Source organism: Streptopelia decaocto, assembly GCF_964273445.1.
Source record: "Streptopelia decaocto genome assembly, chromosome: 1".
NCBI classification, from domain to species: Eukaryota; Metazoa; Chordata; class Aves; order Columbiformes; family Columbidae; genus Streptopelia; species Streptopelia decaocto.
The window spans coordinates 46,132,957-46,149,471 of NC_138663.1; the positions used below are offsets into that span (position 1 = coordinate 46,132,957).

General features: G+C 49.0%; 1 protein-coding gene across 1 annotated transcript in view; it reads right to left on the reverse strand.

The window, feature by feature from the left end:
- Positions 1 to 16,496: 16,496 nt before the first annotated feature.
- The window catches only part of LOC309450062 (uncharacterized protein), a gene marked incomplete at its 3' end in the record, with an annotated part of 6,439 nt that continues 6,420 nt past the window's right edge, over positions 16,497 to 16,515 (reverse strand). Inside the window, exon 12 of the mRNA XM_082072709.1 lies at positions 16,497 to 16,508. Coding sequence (XP_081928835.1) covers positions 16,497 to 16,508 — 12 coding nt within the window. The remainder of the gene's footprint in view (positions 16,509 to 16,515) is intronic.

A 16,515-nucleotide genomic window follows, 5' to 3' on the forward strand; every position in this document is an offset into this window, starting at 1 on the left:
TCTTACTGCTTGTTGGCATCCCGCGAGTTGATGTAGCATCTCTTCCGCCACCAGCGCTGCTGCAGCCAGGCCAGGTCGCCACGGGCGGCCGCGCCGTGCAGCCCGCCCCGGCCCTTCTCCCGGAGCTCCGAGGCCCCGGCGGTGCTGGGCGCGGAAGCGCCGTCAGACGGCGGCCGCTCCCGCACCCTCCCGAGCAGTGCCATGAAGCTCTGCATGGTGCGGGGGAGACGAGGGCACGGCCCGCTCCGGGATGAGCAGCCGCAGGAGTCGCCCGGCGGACTCTGACGAGCCCCGGAGACCAAGGGGAGTGGGCGCGGAGAGGGCAAGAGAAGCCCAGAACCGAGCCCCTGGCGGACAAGGGTAGAGGGGACGGAGAGGGCAAGAGAAGCCCAGAACCGAGCCCCGGGTGAACAAGGGTATAGGGCACGGAGAGGGCAAGAGAAGCCCAGAACCGAGCCCCGGGAGAGCAACGTTAGAGGGCGTTGCGAAGGCGAGAAGAGCCGAGATGAGGCGAGTCCCGAGCTGGGTCGCAGCTCCCGACGCTCCGAGCCACACACGCACTGCCGGTCCCGCTGCGGCGGCGACAGCACTGAGAGCCGGCGGCTGCAGGGGGCGGCTTAAAAGCGTCAGCTCGGGGCGTCACAGCGGGAGGGCCGGGGGCGTCACAGCGGGCGGGGTGACGCCGGCCCGGGGCGAGCGGGCTGCGGCTCCGGCGCTGGGGCTCCCGCGGGGCCGGGCGGCCGGGAAATGCGTTTGCGAATGTGCCGTTTGCACAGCTGCGGTTCAGGAGCGCAATTGGCGGCCGTGTGCGGGCTGTTGAAGGATCCCCCTGTCCATGACACCCCCTCGGGGCTACTGGGAACGTACTGAGAAGCTGCTAAATTAAGGGATGCTGTGATTAAGTTCCGTACCCATCGTTACTGATGTAGCTGTCGTTAGCCAGTTGACATGAGATAATTGCTTCCTGACCACCTGCAAAAGGAGGGGATATTTTTCCAGTTCTGGGTCCTTCTGCATGACAAGAGACATGACAGAAGATTAATTAATACATTGTTTAGAAGCAGAGTGCTTAGTTTCTATCTAACTAATAATTAATAGTTTTATTGTAAGTAAGAAACGAAACAATTATAACTAACATCATCAATTACTTCCTAGTATACTGTATTGTATGTCAAAATTTTCAGAAATTGTAATGCATATGTCATAATTGTGTGAATACAAGCCACACAAGAGCATCCAGTCTTTGGAGCACTTACGGAGGATGATCTCCAGTGTTCCCCAGCAGGAATAAAATAAAGAATGTCACTTAACAGTACAACCGACTCTGCTGTGAAGTTTATTTCTCTGCTTCAGTAGACGGTGCTGGTTTGAGGCACGTGTTTGCCAAGTGTGTTTTGGTGTCTTTGTGGAGGGTGGCTTCTCAAAGTCGTAATGCCTCGCTGTCTGTCTGCTTGCACTTGAAGTGATGAGGACTGGGCCAGGTGAACCTCCGGAGCTGGCTGCTTCTGCTGCTGCCCAGCCAGACCTAGGGCACGATGGTTCTTCTGCACTTGCAGGTCTCAAAGCGGGGGTTTGTTGTGGGTTTAGATTGCGGGGTGACAATAAAACCCTGGCAGATGTATTGTTAACCTCCTCTCTCCCCCACTTCCCCCTTTTGCCCCTCCCTCTCCCCACTTCCCACTGAGGACAGGCGATCGGGAGGGAAAGAAGGACAGAGAGAAGAGAGTTGGAAAAATTAAAAATGTTTTACTAATGCTGCTAATAAGAATAGAGAAAATAATACAAAATATAGAAAACGAATCTTGAAAGTCCCAGCAACTGCAGAGCTGGCACCCAAAATCCTGGATTGGACTCTGCAGCCAAGCGGAGCTGGATTCAGTCTCTCACTAGGCCTCGGTTCGCAGGGACGACTAGCTAGGTCCTCTCCAATGTCGGCCATAAGCAGAAGGGAAAAGGGACGAGATCCTCGTGATCTCCTACTTTTATATGAAATATTCACGTGAATGGAATGTCATACACCGTTGGTCAGTTTCTTGGTCAGCGGTTTCTCGTTGCCCCTCTCGCGAGATGTCCATCTGTCCTTATCAATAAGTTTGCATTCCCTTGCTGTGTTTACCAAAACATGTATCTGCTTCTCTGGGAAAATGCAGCTAATATGAAGGCTTTAGCTGACAGGGAAATTCACTAAAAGCGAAACTTGTTTTTTAACAAAACCAGGACATTCCACCCCATATAATATGCCATTCACTGAATACTTAAGCCTTATCAATACAATCTATCGACACAATCTAATTAATCACTACTTCTATATATATATACATATCTACATTTTACACAGGAGTAATTAATCAGTGGACCATCCTTTGAAAAGTTCATTAAGTTCATTTTGTCACAACAGTCTCCCAGGGCAGGAGAAATGGTGCAAGTGCATCTCATGACCACTGTTTGTGGATTAAAGACATCAACTTTGAAGAAGTTGTCAGGAGCCACTCGAAGAAGCTAGCTCTGGCTTCATCATCACTGTCTTGATCTGAAAGACACTTATTAAACACTGTTAGTATGGCAATTCACATCATGTAGTTCAGTATTGAATATTTTCACCTAAAATCAAATCCCCTTGAGGTACACACCGGACTTCTCCATCCTTAAGCATCACCCACCAGGTGCTGCCAGGTCCCTGGGCAAAAACAACCCCCGAATGGGCTTGCCTTTGCCTGAGGCAGGAGTAACCCAGACTGCCTTTCCTAACATATTTTTCATGTGTACTACAGGGACTTTATCTCCTTCCACAGTACGAAGAATTCCTGATTGGGCAGGCCCGGCTCGATTGGTTTATCCCCTGGTGTTGACCAACCAAGTGGCTTTTGCTAGATGTGAATCCCAGTTTTTAAAGGTTCCACCACCAAGTGCCTTTAGTGTAGTTTTTAACAAACCATTGTACCTTTCAATTTTCCCAGAGGCTGGTGCATGATATGGAATATGATATACCCACTCAATAGTGGTAGTCAATGGTGCGGAGTCTAGTTGGAGGCCAGTATCTAGTGGAGTGCCTCAGGGGTCAGTACCGGGGCCAATATTATTCAATATATTCATTAACGATTTGGACGAGGGAATAGAGTGTACTATCAGCAAGTTTGCTGATGACACTAAGCTGGGAGGAGTGGCTGACACGCCAGATGGCTGTGCTGCCATCCAGCGAGACCTGGACAGGCTGGAGAGTTGGGCGGGGAATAACCTAATGAAATTTAACAAGGGCAAGTGTAGAGTCCTGCATCTGGGCAGGAACAACCCCATGTTCCAGTATAGGTTGGGAAATTCCATATTAGAGAGCAGTGTAGGGGAAAGGGACCTGGGGGTCCTGTTGGACAGCAGGATGACCATGAGCCAGCACTGTGCCCTTGTGGCCAGGAAGGCCAATGGCATCCTGGGGTGTATTACAAGGGGGGTGGTTAGTAGATCGAGAGAGGTCCTCCTTCCCCTCTACTCTGCCCTGGTGAGACCACATCTGGAATATTGTGTCCAGTTCTGGGGCCTTCAGTTCAAGAAGGACAGGGAACTGCTGGAGAGGGTCCAGCGTAGGGCAACGAAGATGATTAAGGGAGTGGAGCATCTCCCTTATGAAGAAAGGCTGAGGGAGCTGGGTCTCTTTAGTTTGGAGAAGAGGAGACTGAGGGGTGACCTTATTAATGTTTATAAATATGTAAAGGGTGAGTGCCATGAGGATGGAGCCAGGCTCTTCTCGGTGGCAAACAATGGTAGGACAAGGGGTAATGGGATCAAGCTAGAACACAAGAGGTTCCACTTAAATTTGAGAAAAAACTTCTTCTCAGTGAGGGTGACAGAGCGCTGGAACAGGCTGCCCAGGGAGGCTGTGCAGTCTCCTTCTCTGGAGACATTCAAAACCCACCTGGACATGTTCCTGTGCGACCTCACCTAGGCGTTCCTGCTCCAGCAGGGGGATTGGACTAGATGATCTTTTGAGGTCCCTTCCAATCCCAAACATACTGTGATACTGTGATACAATAATGATAATAATTAAAAAAAAACCCTAGATGTGGCCACCCTCATTAATCCTGAACCAACCATATTCACTGAATTCCCTGAGAGTTAACATTTATCACTCACTACACTGTCCAGTTATTTGAAGGACTTACGAAGTTTAATTTTTAGACATCCTGCTTCCAAAGTTGATACTTCAGGCATAATCAGAAAACATGAGAAATGGTGTTCTGGGGACTCTGAGCAGGAGAAAAAAATGGCTGCCAGGAACACTAAAGAGTTTTAATAGCAGAAGTACAAAAGAAAAAAAAATAGAAAAAACCCTGTTACTTACATTTTTAGATAAACCAAGACAACATATTCTGATTAATTTGCTAGATGAAACAAGCTATAACAATAAAATAACACAAAGAAAATTCAGTAGGTGTGAGGCCTCTTAGTAAGATGCTGTCCAGCTGCTACTTAAATTCCATTTCTAATTAACAATGACAATTTGGGCTGGCAAGTATCTGCAGTATAACTGTCAGATTTTAAAAAGCATTAGTAGATAAGAGCTAACACATTTTCTTATGTATTCCACCAGTAACTTACAAGAACCTTTTGGCAGTCAGCTGCTTTATTTTATTGTACCAATATACATTTCTAAGTAACCTGCATTAGTCTGATAAACGTAGCAAGAGGTGTCAAATTATGCGTTTCCTGACAGTTTGTTTCTTTGGCTTTACCTAGTACCATTAACCTGGAAGGAAACTCTGTAGTACACTTATTAAATCCATATTTTTCCTTAGCCTTTAGATTTGAGCACTCCAGATAGGTATGGAATCCTTGACATGTAAATTATTACATAGGATGCATGCTTTCCAACATCTGTTTTTTCTTTTGCAATATTTATATAAAAACGTGTTTGGAGTTGAATGTTTAATTGAATTTTCAGAAAGAGACTCTTTCAAACACATCAACATTGGTAGATTATTTATTTAATCTATTGTAATTAAAACAACAGAAAAAGGAGAAAACACAAAACGATTTAGGCAAAACCACTTTGTATGCAAATTTCTATAGAAAAATTTACTTTCAGTAACAAAATTATTTTATTAATTAAATTGTTTTACCATTATAAATTGCATTTCTGTTTACTGATGTATACAGCTGAATTATTTAGTGATGTCTCTTGCATTAGATTCACATGACTCTCTGAAGGTTGTTATTGATGTTATTGAGCAACACGGCCTTTTTTTCCAGCTTATTCATTCTTGTTCAGGCACACTTAATTCATCAAGCTGCATCGATGAATGGAAGTGCTGGCTCTAGGTATTCATGTCAGGTTTTTTTGATTCCAAACAGTCTTGCAAACCAGTCAGCCTGTCAACCATCTGAAATAGCATGGACCCTCTAAAGCTGGTCCTGGCACAGGCAGGTGAGTGTCAAGTGTTGCTCTCCAGGCTGGCCAAGTGCAGCCGCAGAGCATCCTCCAGCTCTGGGGGAGTCTCACCAGCAACACCTCCCTGCGCTTCAGGTTTGGAGAAAGAGAACTGAGTGCTGTAAATACAATTTCCCCAAACAAGTCATTTCTAGCAGTCATAATTTAATACAGCCTTACCTTAAATTTTGGGATTACAGATCAACCTGAGCTGCATGTCATATTTACATGTCTCCTATCTCACTTAAATCTGAGGCTATATTTCTGTTTCCTATCAAGTTACTGTTCTATACTTATTCACATTACAACACTGTCTGCCTTAATGTTTTCCCCTGATGTTAAACTATTGTTTCATTTGCTGGCTGTTGTGAACGTCTTGTTCTCTCTTCTCAGTCAGTGGGCCTGTGAGCCAAATTCATAAGTGATATGTAAGGTGCTGTAAGATAGATTGCATAATATTCACTTGAATTCCCTCAGTATTTCATGCTCTGCTCTTCGTAATGTGAAAGGCAATGTAACACAATATAACTCTCATATAAAGTACTGCAAAGGACTTAAGTAAGCAAAAGCATCTCCTCACATAAATTATGCTTTCTCCCAGCCGTTTATTATGTGAGGTAACCTTAATTTAAGTACAGGAGGTCTGAGGGAGAGAGGAAGGCAGTAGACACAAGTCTACTACTTCTCTGTTAGTTGTGGATACACTGGCAAGTTCATAGATAAACCAAGCAAAAGTATAGGCTCTGTGTGGGCTAGTTCAGCTCAAAGGCAGTTTAGCTATGTTAAATACAGATCTGTCCAGGTCCATGTATTTATGAAGACATTATGCTCCTGAGTCGGCAGAACTGAACCATCAAAGAACCATTTTGGTGGGAAACACAAATAAGACACTGCTGCTTCATGTTGACTCAAAGAAGAGAGATTATCCTGAAAAACTATTGAACTATCTGGATTATTTCCATTATTTTCAGCATCTCATCTGAGTAAAGATAACAGAGCTGACTCTAAAACATGCTGTCTGCATTACTCCTCACTTTCAACTTGTGTATCCCTTCTGAATTCAACTCTTCTCCTTCAATTAAGCTACGTATTTACGTTTGAGAAACAGAAGTATTTTGACATCAGTGTTACTTATTAGGTAAAATAAAACATCTGCTGTTTATCTGTTAATTTTGCTTTTTTTAAAAAAAAAAATTTATTTTTATTTCCTGAAAAAAAAGGGGTTATTTTCTGCAGTTGTCTGAGTAAACCATTCCACATTTTCAGGGCACAGAAGAGACTCCCATACACAGCAGCTGGTGACAGAGGGAATGAGGACAAAACATGAATCAGAGTGTCAGGAACCTTTAGAACAAATGTAGGGAAGGGCAGTGGAAACACATTGTGAGCATGAAGGCTGAAGGAAAAAATGAGGCAGGTAGTTCCCCTGAAATATATTGTTATTGCCTCTGCTGAAAAAAAATATATAAACGTATTCAAATTTCTATGCCCAATCTATGATTGATTCATTTTACAAATGCATTAAATCCACTAAAGTAGTTTGCTCAGGAGATTGCCAGAAATTAGGTAGCTGACAAATGAGTTAAGAATTAACTCGTTCATTGAATGTGGTCAAATAAATATGAAGTTGTCATGCTCATAAAATCCATTAACTGTAGTACATAGCATGGTTAATCATGGAGCATTTCCAGGATTGCATATTGTGTGGTCCCTGTCCACAGAAAGAGATAGAACATCTCTTCTTTCAACTGCAGGTTCTCAGATTGTGCCCACATTCTGAGAGTGATCAGATATTTCAGCAGCATGTGTAACGTAGACTACCAGAAACATGTTAAAAATTATCTTTAAGGAAATTGCGTTACTCACCTACAGAGTACTGTTACATTTCCCAGGCTGCCAATCATCCTTCCTGGGTCAAGCATACACTCCAAGTCAGAATTTGAACCAAGATGAAGGCTCCTTTTACAGCAGATGATGAAATAAAACACGTCACGTTCTTTCCAGGCCAAGAAAAGGGTATGTCAGTCGTAACGTATTTGATGAAAATAACTTGGACAATGATTCCCTTAGAGAATAGGGAGTGTGTGGTGGAAAATGCAGAATTTCAGATACAGAACAAAATATTTGTAACTTTGATGGACAAATTAATCAGAGGAAGAGTCCTAGAGCCATAGAGACAGACCACAAACAGCTTGCTCCCAGAGGGAGCAGGGGCAGCCACAAGAATTAGCTGCCATGTAAGGGTGAACACATGCAATATGCAAAAGCAAGACATGAACTGTAGCTGAAAGACTGGATATTCAAGGGGCATGGATCAAACTGCAATGCAGTGAGGAAACAAAAAAGTGTATTTTGCCTAGATTGGTTTGTCTCTGGATTTGTTTATCTATGGATGGTAATAATAAAGAAAAGTAACAGGAATCCTATGATACACCAGTACATGCTTTGTATTTAGTATTAACTATTTGCTTCTGAAACATTAACCAATACAAGCCAAAATTTAGAGCCAAGGGGTTCATAAACTCCAGGAGGTACTGATAGTCCCAGGAGCCAGCAGCTGGGTCATGGGTTGTCAGCTCTCAGGCAAGTTGCCTCCAAGGATGTGCCTTCTGTCCCTGACAAAGGGCTGTAGGCACAGGGAAACTTGGTTTGAGAGCAATCACAGCAGCCTCAAAAGTGCCCAGCACAAGAGGACTTGGTTATGGTTCTCACCGGGTCCTAATATCCCCTTGTGTCTTATCACATGGTACTCAGAAGAAAATGAAAGATAATGACTCAGACCTATACTACAGTAAGAACACAAGATAGTCACAGATTAATACAGTGGCTGCCCTTCTAAATATAATTAATTAATTAATTAATTAATTAAATAGAAATTCTCCACAGATCAATTCTCATTGAAATTACATCCATCTAGTCTTCTGTTCATCTTGCTCTGAGCAATAATCCTATTTTCTGCTATTATCAGTGACCCCTGGGATAATACCACTTGCTTTGCTTGCTCTGCACATCACTTGATAGTAATGAATTGCTTTACGCACGTGCACTTTTAAATTTAAGTTTAATAAGGTAATACCTTGTTCACTAGAGACAATGACATTTGCTCCTCTCACTTGAAGATGTAATGTAGCATAGTTCAAGAAATAAATTTTGTTTTCTGAGAATAGGTGGATTTTCAGCATATTCAATAGTTCTGAATCACATCTATCACATATATTTCCCAGTTATGGTTCATCAGGGCCACAGAGGTTGGTCTGAATGGTATTTATTTATTTTATACAGATCCAGAAGCCTTACTATATGATGAAGATTGTAACGTTCTGGCTAGTAATTAGAAGACACAGGTTAATATTTTACTGGACATAATGGATAAACTCTGTGTAGTGCTGGTTTACGATGTGAGACACAAGCATTTACACAATAGGTCATATGCATGTTGAAGACAACAACACATAAACATTTCGTATGGATGATTTTTATGTTGAAAAAGGTCTCCTGTCTTATGAATCTTTAAACTGAAGGTCCTGGGCTCTTGGGGGACACCAAGTTAACCAGGAGGCAGCAAGGTGCCCTTGGCCAAAGGTGGCGGCGAGTGGTACCTTGGGCTGCACGAGGCAGAGCATTGCCAGCAGCTGGAGGGAGGTGACCCTTCCCCTCTGCTCAGCGCTGCTGAGCCCAGGCCTGAAGTGCTGTGCCCAGGTCTGGGCTCCCAGTCCCACAGAGACATGGGCGTACTGGGGAGAGCCCCCAGAGCCCCTCCCCCACCGCTGAGGTCATTAGAATGGCGTGCTGGGTTAACCCGGCGCTGTCCCGGCAACGGTTCTGTGCCAACACGGAGCGTCACGGGCAGGAGCCAGGCTCTTGCCCACAAGCACCACTCGGCACTGGGCGTCCCTCTGGCTGGCTTTTGCCACCTGCCTGGCCACTCTCTTGCGCCCCACGAGCAAGATTTACAGGAGGCTTCTCCTTGCCTCGTCGGGATGGGACAGGTCAACTGCTGCCGCGGCTCCAGGTAGGCGTCCCCATGCAAGGCTCAGAGACACCCCAGAACAGCCGTACACCGCAGCAGCCAAATTTCTCACGCCCGACACCGTTTGCTCTGCAGGGACGAGCCTGAGCCCGTGCAGCAGTGCGTGCCCATCCCGGCATCATGGGAACCACTGCTCCGGCAGCGTGTGCGGGTGACCCAGGGCCGTGTGACGAGGAAGAGGGACCTCCTCCTCTTCAGGGACACGCTGGTCATCGCCAAGCACCAGTAAGATTTGCAGAGCCCAGCTGCCTTTCCTCCCAAGCACTGACCCTGGCACCAGGGCAGCGTCATCCCAGGAGCAGCCCCAGGCCAGCGGCACCCTGGTGCTGGATACAGCCATGGCCGTGACTGTGGCAGGGGGGCTCGGGAGGGGAGCCAGCGGGCTGCGGCTCCTCCAGCTCACTCCCTGCCGCTCCTCTCTGCAGACGTGGCAGCGCCCCGCGCCCAAAGCTCTGCCTGGCCCTGGGCCAGCTGCAGGTGCTGGGCAGCACCAATGGGGCAGCCGGCGATGGCTCTGAAGAGGAGGAGGGCAAGCACACCACCTCACTCCTCCTCGTCTGGCCCTGTGGCTCGTGTGTCATCACTTTCCGGTGAGTCTGGGTGCCACCTCCAACGGCTTCGTCCTGTCCCTGTGACCATCCCCATGGGGCAGGGCTGTGCCAGCGCCTGCCTGTGCCCGCAGGCTGGGGAGCAGCGGCACTCAGGCTGTGTCTCCTCTTTCTGCAGCTGCCGGGCAGTGAAGGAGCTCTGGCTCAGCGCCCTCCTTGGGTAAGCCCTGCCTGGCAGTGAAGCCTGGGGGACCTGTGCTCACCTCATAGGGGGATGCTCTAGGTATCATAGCCCTACAGTGTGGAAACAGGGCTCTACAGCTGAGAAGAGCTGCCCCAAAGGCAGTGGGCAGCTCTTGAGTGGGCAAAGCTGGTGGAGCACCTTCACCAGGCTGTGTGCACACAACACCTGCCCAACCCCACCTGGACCTTTGCTGCTGCTCTCCGCTCGGCTTCCGAGTGGTACTCGGGTGCTTTGGGCAGCTTGGAAGGGCTCCCTGGGCTGGCAGGGGAGGGAAAATGTGGCTTGTGTCTCACACAGCTCTTTCTTTGCTCCTTCCCCACGCACAGACCACTGGAAGGAGTGGAGGGAGCCCAGGTCACCCGGCTGCCCTCCTTCAAGGCGCTGCTAAAGGAGCTGAGGAGCCGCAACGCTGTGAGTGTCCCTCCTGTTTCCGCTCGGTCCCCCAGAGCCTGTTCCAGCCCAGCACCAGCTGCATCACTTCTTACCTTCTTCTCTTTTTGCTTGCCCAGGCCATGACACTGCACGCCGCCAGCCTGGAGAGGCTGCTTGAGGGCCAGGCAACGGTGAGCATCGCACAGAGAGAAATCTCAGCCATGCCCATCACTCACACGTGGCCAGGGCACGATGCAGCTCGCTCGGGGCCCTTTCTGCTGCAGGGCTGTTGGGCGAGCACAGCACATCTCTTGCAGGCTGATGCAGAGGAGCGGCCCCCACCTGTCGCCCCCTCTGGTGGCCGAGGTAGAAGTGGCCAGTTGGCTGGTGAGTTGGGAGAAGACGGGCGCAGAACAGCCCTTCCCTCCTCCTCCTGCAGGCGGGCACTCATGCTGCCCTGGGGCTGCTGTTGCCCTTCCTGCAGGGCAAGGCTGTCCCTGTTATTCTGCAGCAGGAGAGACCTGAGCCCCGAGGGTCCCTTCTTCCCAAATGACACTTGTCCCATGCACTGGTGGGTGGGGTACAGTGTGAGAGGTTCCAGGAGCGTTGGTCTGGTGCTTCTGCTCCACCTTGCTTTGTTCTCTTCTCCTTGGCAGAAGGTGAGACCCGCAGCCAGAGGAGGTGGCTGCCCTGGCGCTTTGCGCGGCCAGGGACCTCGGCGGCTGCAGAGGCACAGGGGCCGTCGCCCTCTGCCCACACGGGGGTTCTCTTTGGCCGGCCCCTGGCAGCTCTCTGCAGCCAGGATGGTGCGCTGCCCCAGCCCATCCAGGTAAGCAAGCCCGGCCAGGGGATCCCCATCCCGCTGCCTCCTCTGCAGAGGCAGTGTCCCCGTTGGAGGCATCCCAGATGAGCCTTGGGAATAAAACACACTCCTCCACGTCACCCAACTCCAGCCACCCCTCTGTGCAGCCCCAGGGAGAGCTGCAGACCATCCACACTCCCTCCTGTCCCTGAGGAAGCTTGGCCTGTCCCAGGGCCTGTCTCCAGCCCAGCAATGTCCTCCTCTCTCCCCTGCAGGACCTGCTGGCTCTGCTGCACGAGCAGGGCCCATCCACGGAGGGGATCTTCCGGCTGGCGGCCAGCGAGCGCACCTCCCGGGACATCAGGGAGGCCCTGGACACCGGCGCTCAGGTCCACCTGGCCAGCCAGCCGGTGCACGTCCTGGCTGTCATCTTGAAGGTGAGCCCTGCTGAGCTGGAGTCTGGTGCTGCTGATGGGCAGCTGTGCGAGCAGGAGCCCAAACCCAGGAGCTGCTCGGCACCCAGCGTGCTGGGGATGCCGCCTGTGCTCCCGGCGGCACTGCTCGCAGCCTCACCAGCAGCCCTTGGCATTGCAGGACTTCCTCCGCAAGATCCCCTCCAAGCTCCTCCACTCAGAGCTTTACCAGCAGTGGATGGATGCCCTGCAAAAGACCAGCAGGGAGGAGAGGCTGGTGGGGCTCAAAGAGTAAGTGTGGCCAGCAGCCTGGCGGCTCCACAGGGACTGCCAGAGCCCGACACCTGCCTGCAAAGCCACAGCCTGCCTGAACAAGCCGTGCTTTTGGCCACCCACCTCTTGCTGCCGCTGTGGGCTCAGCTTTCTGGGGGGAAAGTGGCACAGAAAAGCATTTGTCTCTCTCCTTGTAGCACTGCCTGCAGGCATTGGGGGTGGCTCCACAAAGGGACTCTCAGCAGAAGGGCTGGCAGGGAGAGAGGTGCCCATATCTCAGCAAAGGCAGTCCCTCTGCTGTGGAGCCGGCTTGGCCAAGGAGCCTTCCTTGGGATGGGCTTGGCTGACACCAGCATGGGACACCTGTCCGGACAACACCTACTTCATCCATTCACGTTGCGTTCCTGTTCCCGCAGGGTGGGCAGCAAGTTACCTGAGGCCAACCTCCTCCTCCTCCGAACCTTGCTCAGCCTGCTCCACAAGATCAGCACCAATGTCCCTGTCACCAAGATGACTGCCAGGAACCTGGCCATCTGCGTGGGGCCCAACCTCCTCAGCCCACCCGAGGAGGACACGCTGGCCCTGGATGTCCTGATGCAGGTGACAGGGAAGGTACGCTGTGTTTGCCAGCCCGCTGCAGCCTTCCAGGCCCATGCCAGCTTTGCTCTTCAGGGCTTCCTGGCTGCCTCCTCTCTTCAGCAAATGCTCGTGGGGGAGCTGCTGCCAAGAGCAGCCCCACAGCTGCAGCTTTCTGTGCAGAAGGCAGCATCAGGAGTGGGAAGGGCTGTTGGACCCATTTGCAGCCAGCGGGTTGGCAACCAATGGTTTCCTGTGTGCAGATGACGGAGCTGGTTGAGTTCCTCATCCAACACCAAGAGGAACTCTTTGAGGAGCAGGAGGAGGAGGAGGCTGAGCTTCCAGGTGCACCGGCCGAGGCTGAACTTGCCAGCCAACAGGCCGAGGAGTCACCGGCACCAGAAGAAGAAGGAGAAACTGACGAGGTATGTGAGGTCCACCCAGAGCGTGAGAGAATGCCTCCCCACCCAGAAGGTGGGATGGCCACTGTAGGGACTCTTTGTGCGGTGATCCCAGCAGAAGTGGCACAGCTGGGCTGAGCAAACCCATCCAAGGGATCCGCCTGTTAGGGCTGAGATGGAGAGTGTGCAGGTGTCATCTTCTATGTTTCCATTGCAGGTGCCTCCAGCTGCTCCAGAATGTGAACCCCAGGAGAGCACCTCTGGGCAGACCAGGTGACATGAGCTAGCTGTGATTAAGAGTAGAATTGATTCATGGTGATCATGGCTGTGCCTGTCTAACAATCCTCCTGAACGGACAGGTGTCCAAGCTCTTCGCAGCGAGGGGAAACACCATCCCCCAGGAAGAGAAAGCACAGCTGCGAAGAGGAGGTCGGTGGCCCGCCACCCAAGCAAAGCCGAAAGCTGTGAACAGAGAGCTCAGCAATGGGTAAGTGAGACCACCCAAGCAGGGTGAGAAGACCTAGGAACCCAGGTGTGTAACAGAGCCTGTTCTCCCTCTTGGGAATTTTCACGCTGCTCTGAGTATAGGAAATTGTTCTGTGGTGCCCATTGATGGTCCCAGAGAGGAAGCGGTCACCTGCCCTTGGGCAGTATACTTTGGGTTGGAAGCGACCTGCCAAGGTCCTCCAGTCCAACTGCCTGCTATGAGCAGGGACATCTTCAACTAGATCAGGTTGCTCAGAGTTCCATCCAGTCTGGCCTTAAATGTTTCCAAGGAAGGGACATCTACAACCTCTCTACCACCCTGCATTCTTACTGCAGCTGCACCCAGGCCTGGCCCTTACAGCAGAGATTTGTCCAGCAGTTGAGTCAAAAGCTGGTGTGTTCACTTAAGCCTCCCCAAGCTTCAGCAATCTAAATAATTAAGAGAAAAACACCAAAGCCTAATGAGCAGCTCTAAGGAAATCTGCAGTGGAGATCTGCGGATGGATATTGCCTTTCACGTCAAAGCACAAGATGCTTGTTCGCCTCTCAAGCCGGTGCCTAATGCCTGTCCTTTCCCCCCATCTTTCTCAAGGCAGGCTGTAGAGGTGGCCGAAGAAATCACCCTCATGCTGCCACCCTTTTGGCTCAGCTGGACGATCTAGTGGGGCTTCTGAGAAAGAAGATCACATCTCGTCCTTTCTGCAGAACTTTCACCAGCCCATGAAGAAGTCTCACAAGTGTTGGCTGTGCGAGCCGTGAAAAGAGCTGCAGAAAGGGCACTTGAGAGCTTCTAACGCATTTGTTTTCACATGCCAGTTGGCAATTTTCAGATGCTTAGAACAGTGTTTTTAGCCACTAGGGCGAGAGAGTTTGTTCGTTCATTCGTTCGTTAGTTAGTTAGATAGTTAGTAAGTTAAGAAGTTAGTTAGTTAGTTAGTGAGTGAGTTAGTGAGTTAGTTAGTTAGTAAGTTTCTGCTGTAGGTAGCTGTCTACTGAAGACGTTTTTTTCACATTGCAGTTTTCACTTTTCAAATATTTCCAATAACGTTTTGAGCCAGTTTGGCAAGAGAGTTTGTTAGTTAGTAAGTTGAGTTTCTACTGTAGGTGTAGGTGTTCACTGTAAATCCCACCAAATTTGCCTCTGATATGACTGTGATTACTCTTCGTCTCCAAGCAAAGCACCGTGTCAGAAGAGGATGCGGTCCAAAGAAGGATTTGTTGGGCCCCTAAGCATTTCAGGCTTTCTGAAATCACATCAGAGCTAGCAGGAGATGCAAACTGGAAATATTGATTTCCACGTAACCGACTACTATTCCTGTCGCTGAGCCAAGCGCACAAGTTGAGGGTCACTACATTTTCATACTGGCTCTCTTGATTTGGAGTGTTAATAAGACCTTGTGAGTCCCTCAAGGTAGTGATTCCAAATGAGGGCGGAAAGTAAGGCATGGAAGACATGTTATTATTTCTGGGAGACACTAATGTCAGAGTGCACACCTACAGAAAAGTGCTGAAACCTGTGTCTTTCTGTAAAAATGAATAAATGCTGAAAATAATTCAGTTAAACTAAAGTTTATTTTAATAAAAGCCAGAGGGATTGGAGGTCGGGGGGTGTGAGAGGGACATGCTTATCTGATATTTACTCTGGTCATTATTTTTCTGGTTTTAGAACTGAATAAAATGTAGTTGTCTATTGCTTTGAATTTTTAGATCCTACAACACAAAAACCCTCTATCCACCTATACTTGTGTGTGAGGGGGTGCAGCAGCACCTCTGCTGGATGGATGTAACTACCATACTCCAGAAGCTCCCGCTACCATCAGACAGTTTTTTCCTACCCTTTTCTCCCTCTTCCCTATCAACATTCTTCCCTACGACATCCATTTTGGTTTGGTTTGGTTTATCTTTTAAACACGAGCAACAACATCCTAAGAGAAAAGATGTCATTTCCTTTAGGTGTCCTTCCCTGGAAACAAACTCAGTTCCCAGAAGCAGAAAGCAAACACTGTACCGCCTGCTTTTGTAAGGCAAGATGCAGTAGCAGAAATACCCACTAGAACGCTCAGTTTCAAAGCCAAATGGTTCAATTAATAAAGTACTCTTAGTGTTACTTTTAGTAATGAATCAAAGGTCAGAATCACCATGCTGAGACATAATTTTCAACTCATTTGAACATATAGGAGATTTTGCGTATCTAGCAAAACCTAACATTAAGGACATAATAAAAACTATACTTGCCCATTCAAGAGGTATTTTAGTAAAATTAAGAAGAGAAATCTGTTAGGTGTTTCCCTTCCCCCTTTCTACAAAATGGAACAAACCAGTTTGGGTTGGGGTTTTTGGCTTCTCCTAGCTTGGCTTCATAGATTTGGAGCCAAAGAGACAACAGGACTTGCTCGAGGAGGCAGAAGGACAGCTTTCTTCTGTCTACCAACTGTCTCAGGCATGCCAGGAAGAGTGGGAAGAAGGCAATCCCCCTGGGTTGCACAGTTCTGATCTGCTCTGTTTCTTGGAGTTTCTCCTCGATGTTTTAGAGGCTGGGGTCTAAAAGGGAGTACCAGCCACTGTCTCTCACAGTATGCTCCTGGACAAGATGTCCAGCATACAGGTGGATGAACAAACAATGCAGTGGGTGAGCAACTGGCTGACGGGCTGGGATCAAAGGGGTCTGGTAAATGCGGTAATGTTGGGCTGGTGACCAGTCACAAGCAGGGTTCCACAGACACCCGTCTTAGGGCCAGCACTCTTAAGTGTCTTCATAAACACAGTTCTGGGCGCTGCAGGATAAAAAGGATACAAAGCTACTGGAGAGTATCCAGAAGAGGGCTACCAAGTTGGTGAAGGGTTTGGAGAGGAAGTCATATGAGGAGCAGCTAAAGTGACTTGGTTTGTTGAGCTTCAAGAAGAGGAGACTGAGAGGAGACCTCATTGTGGTCTACAGCTTCCTCTAGAGG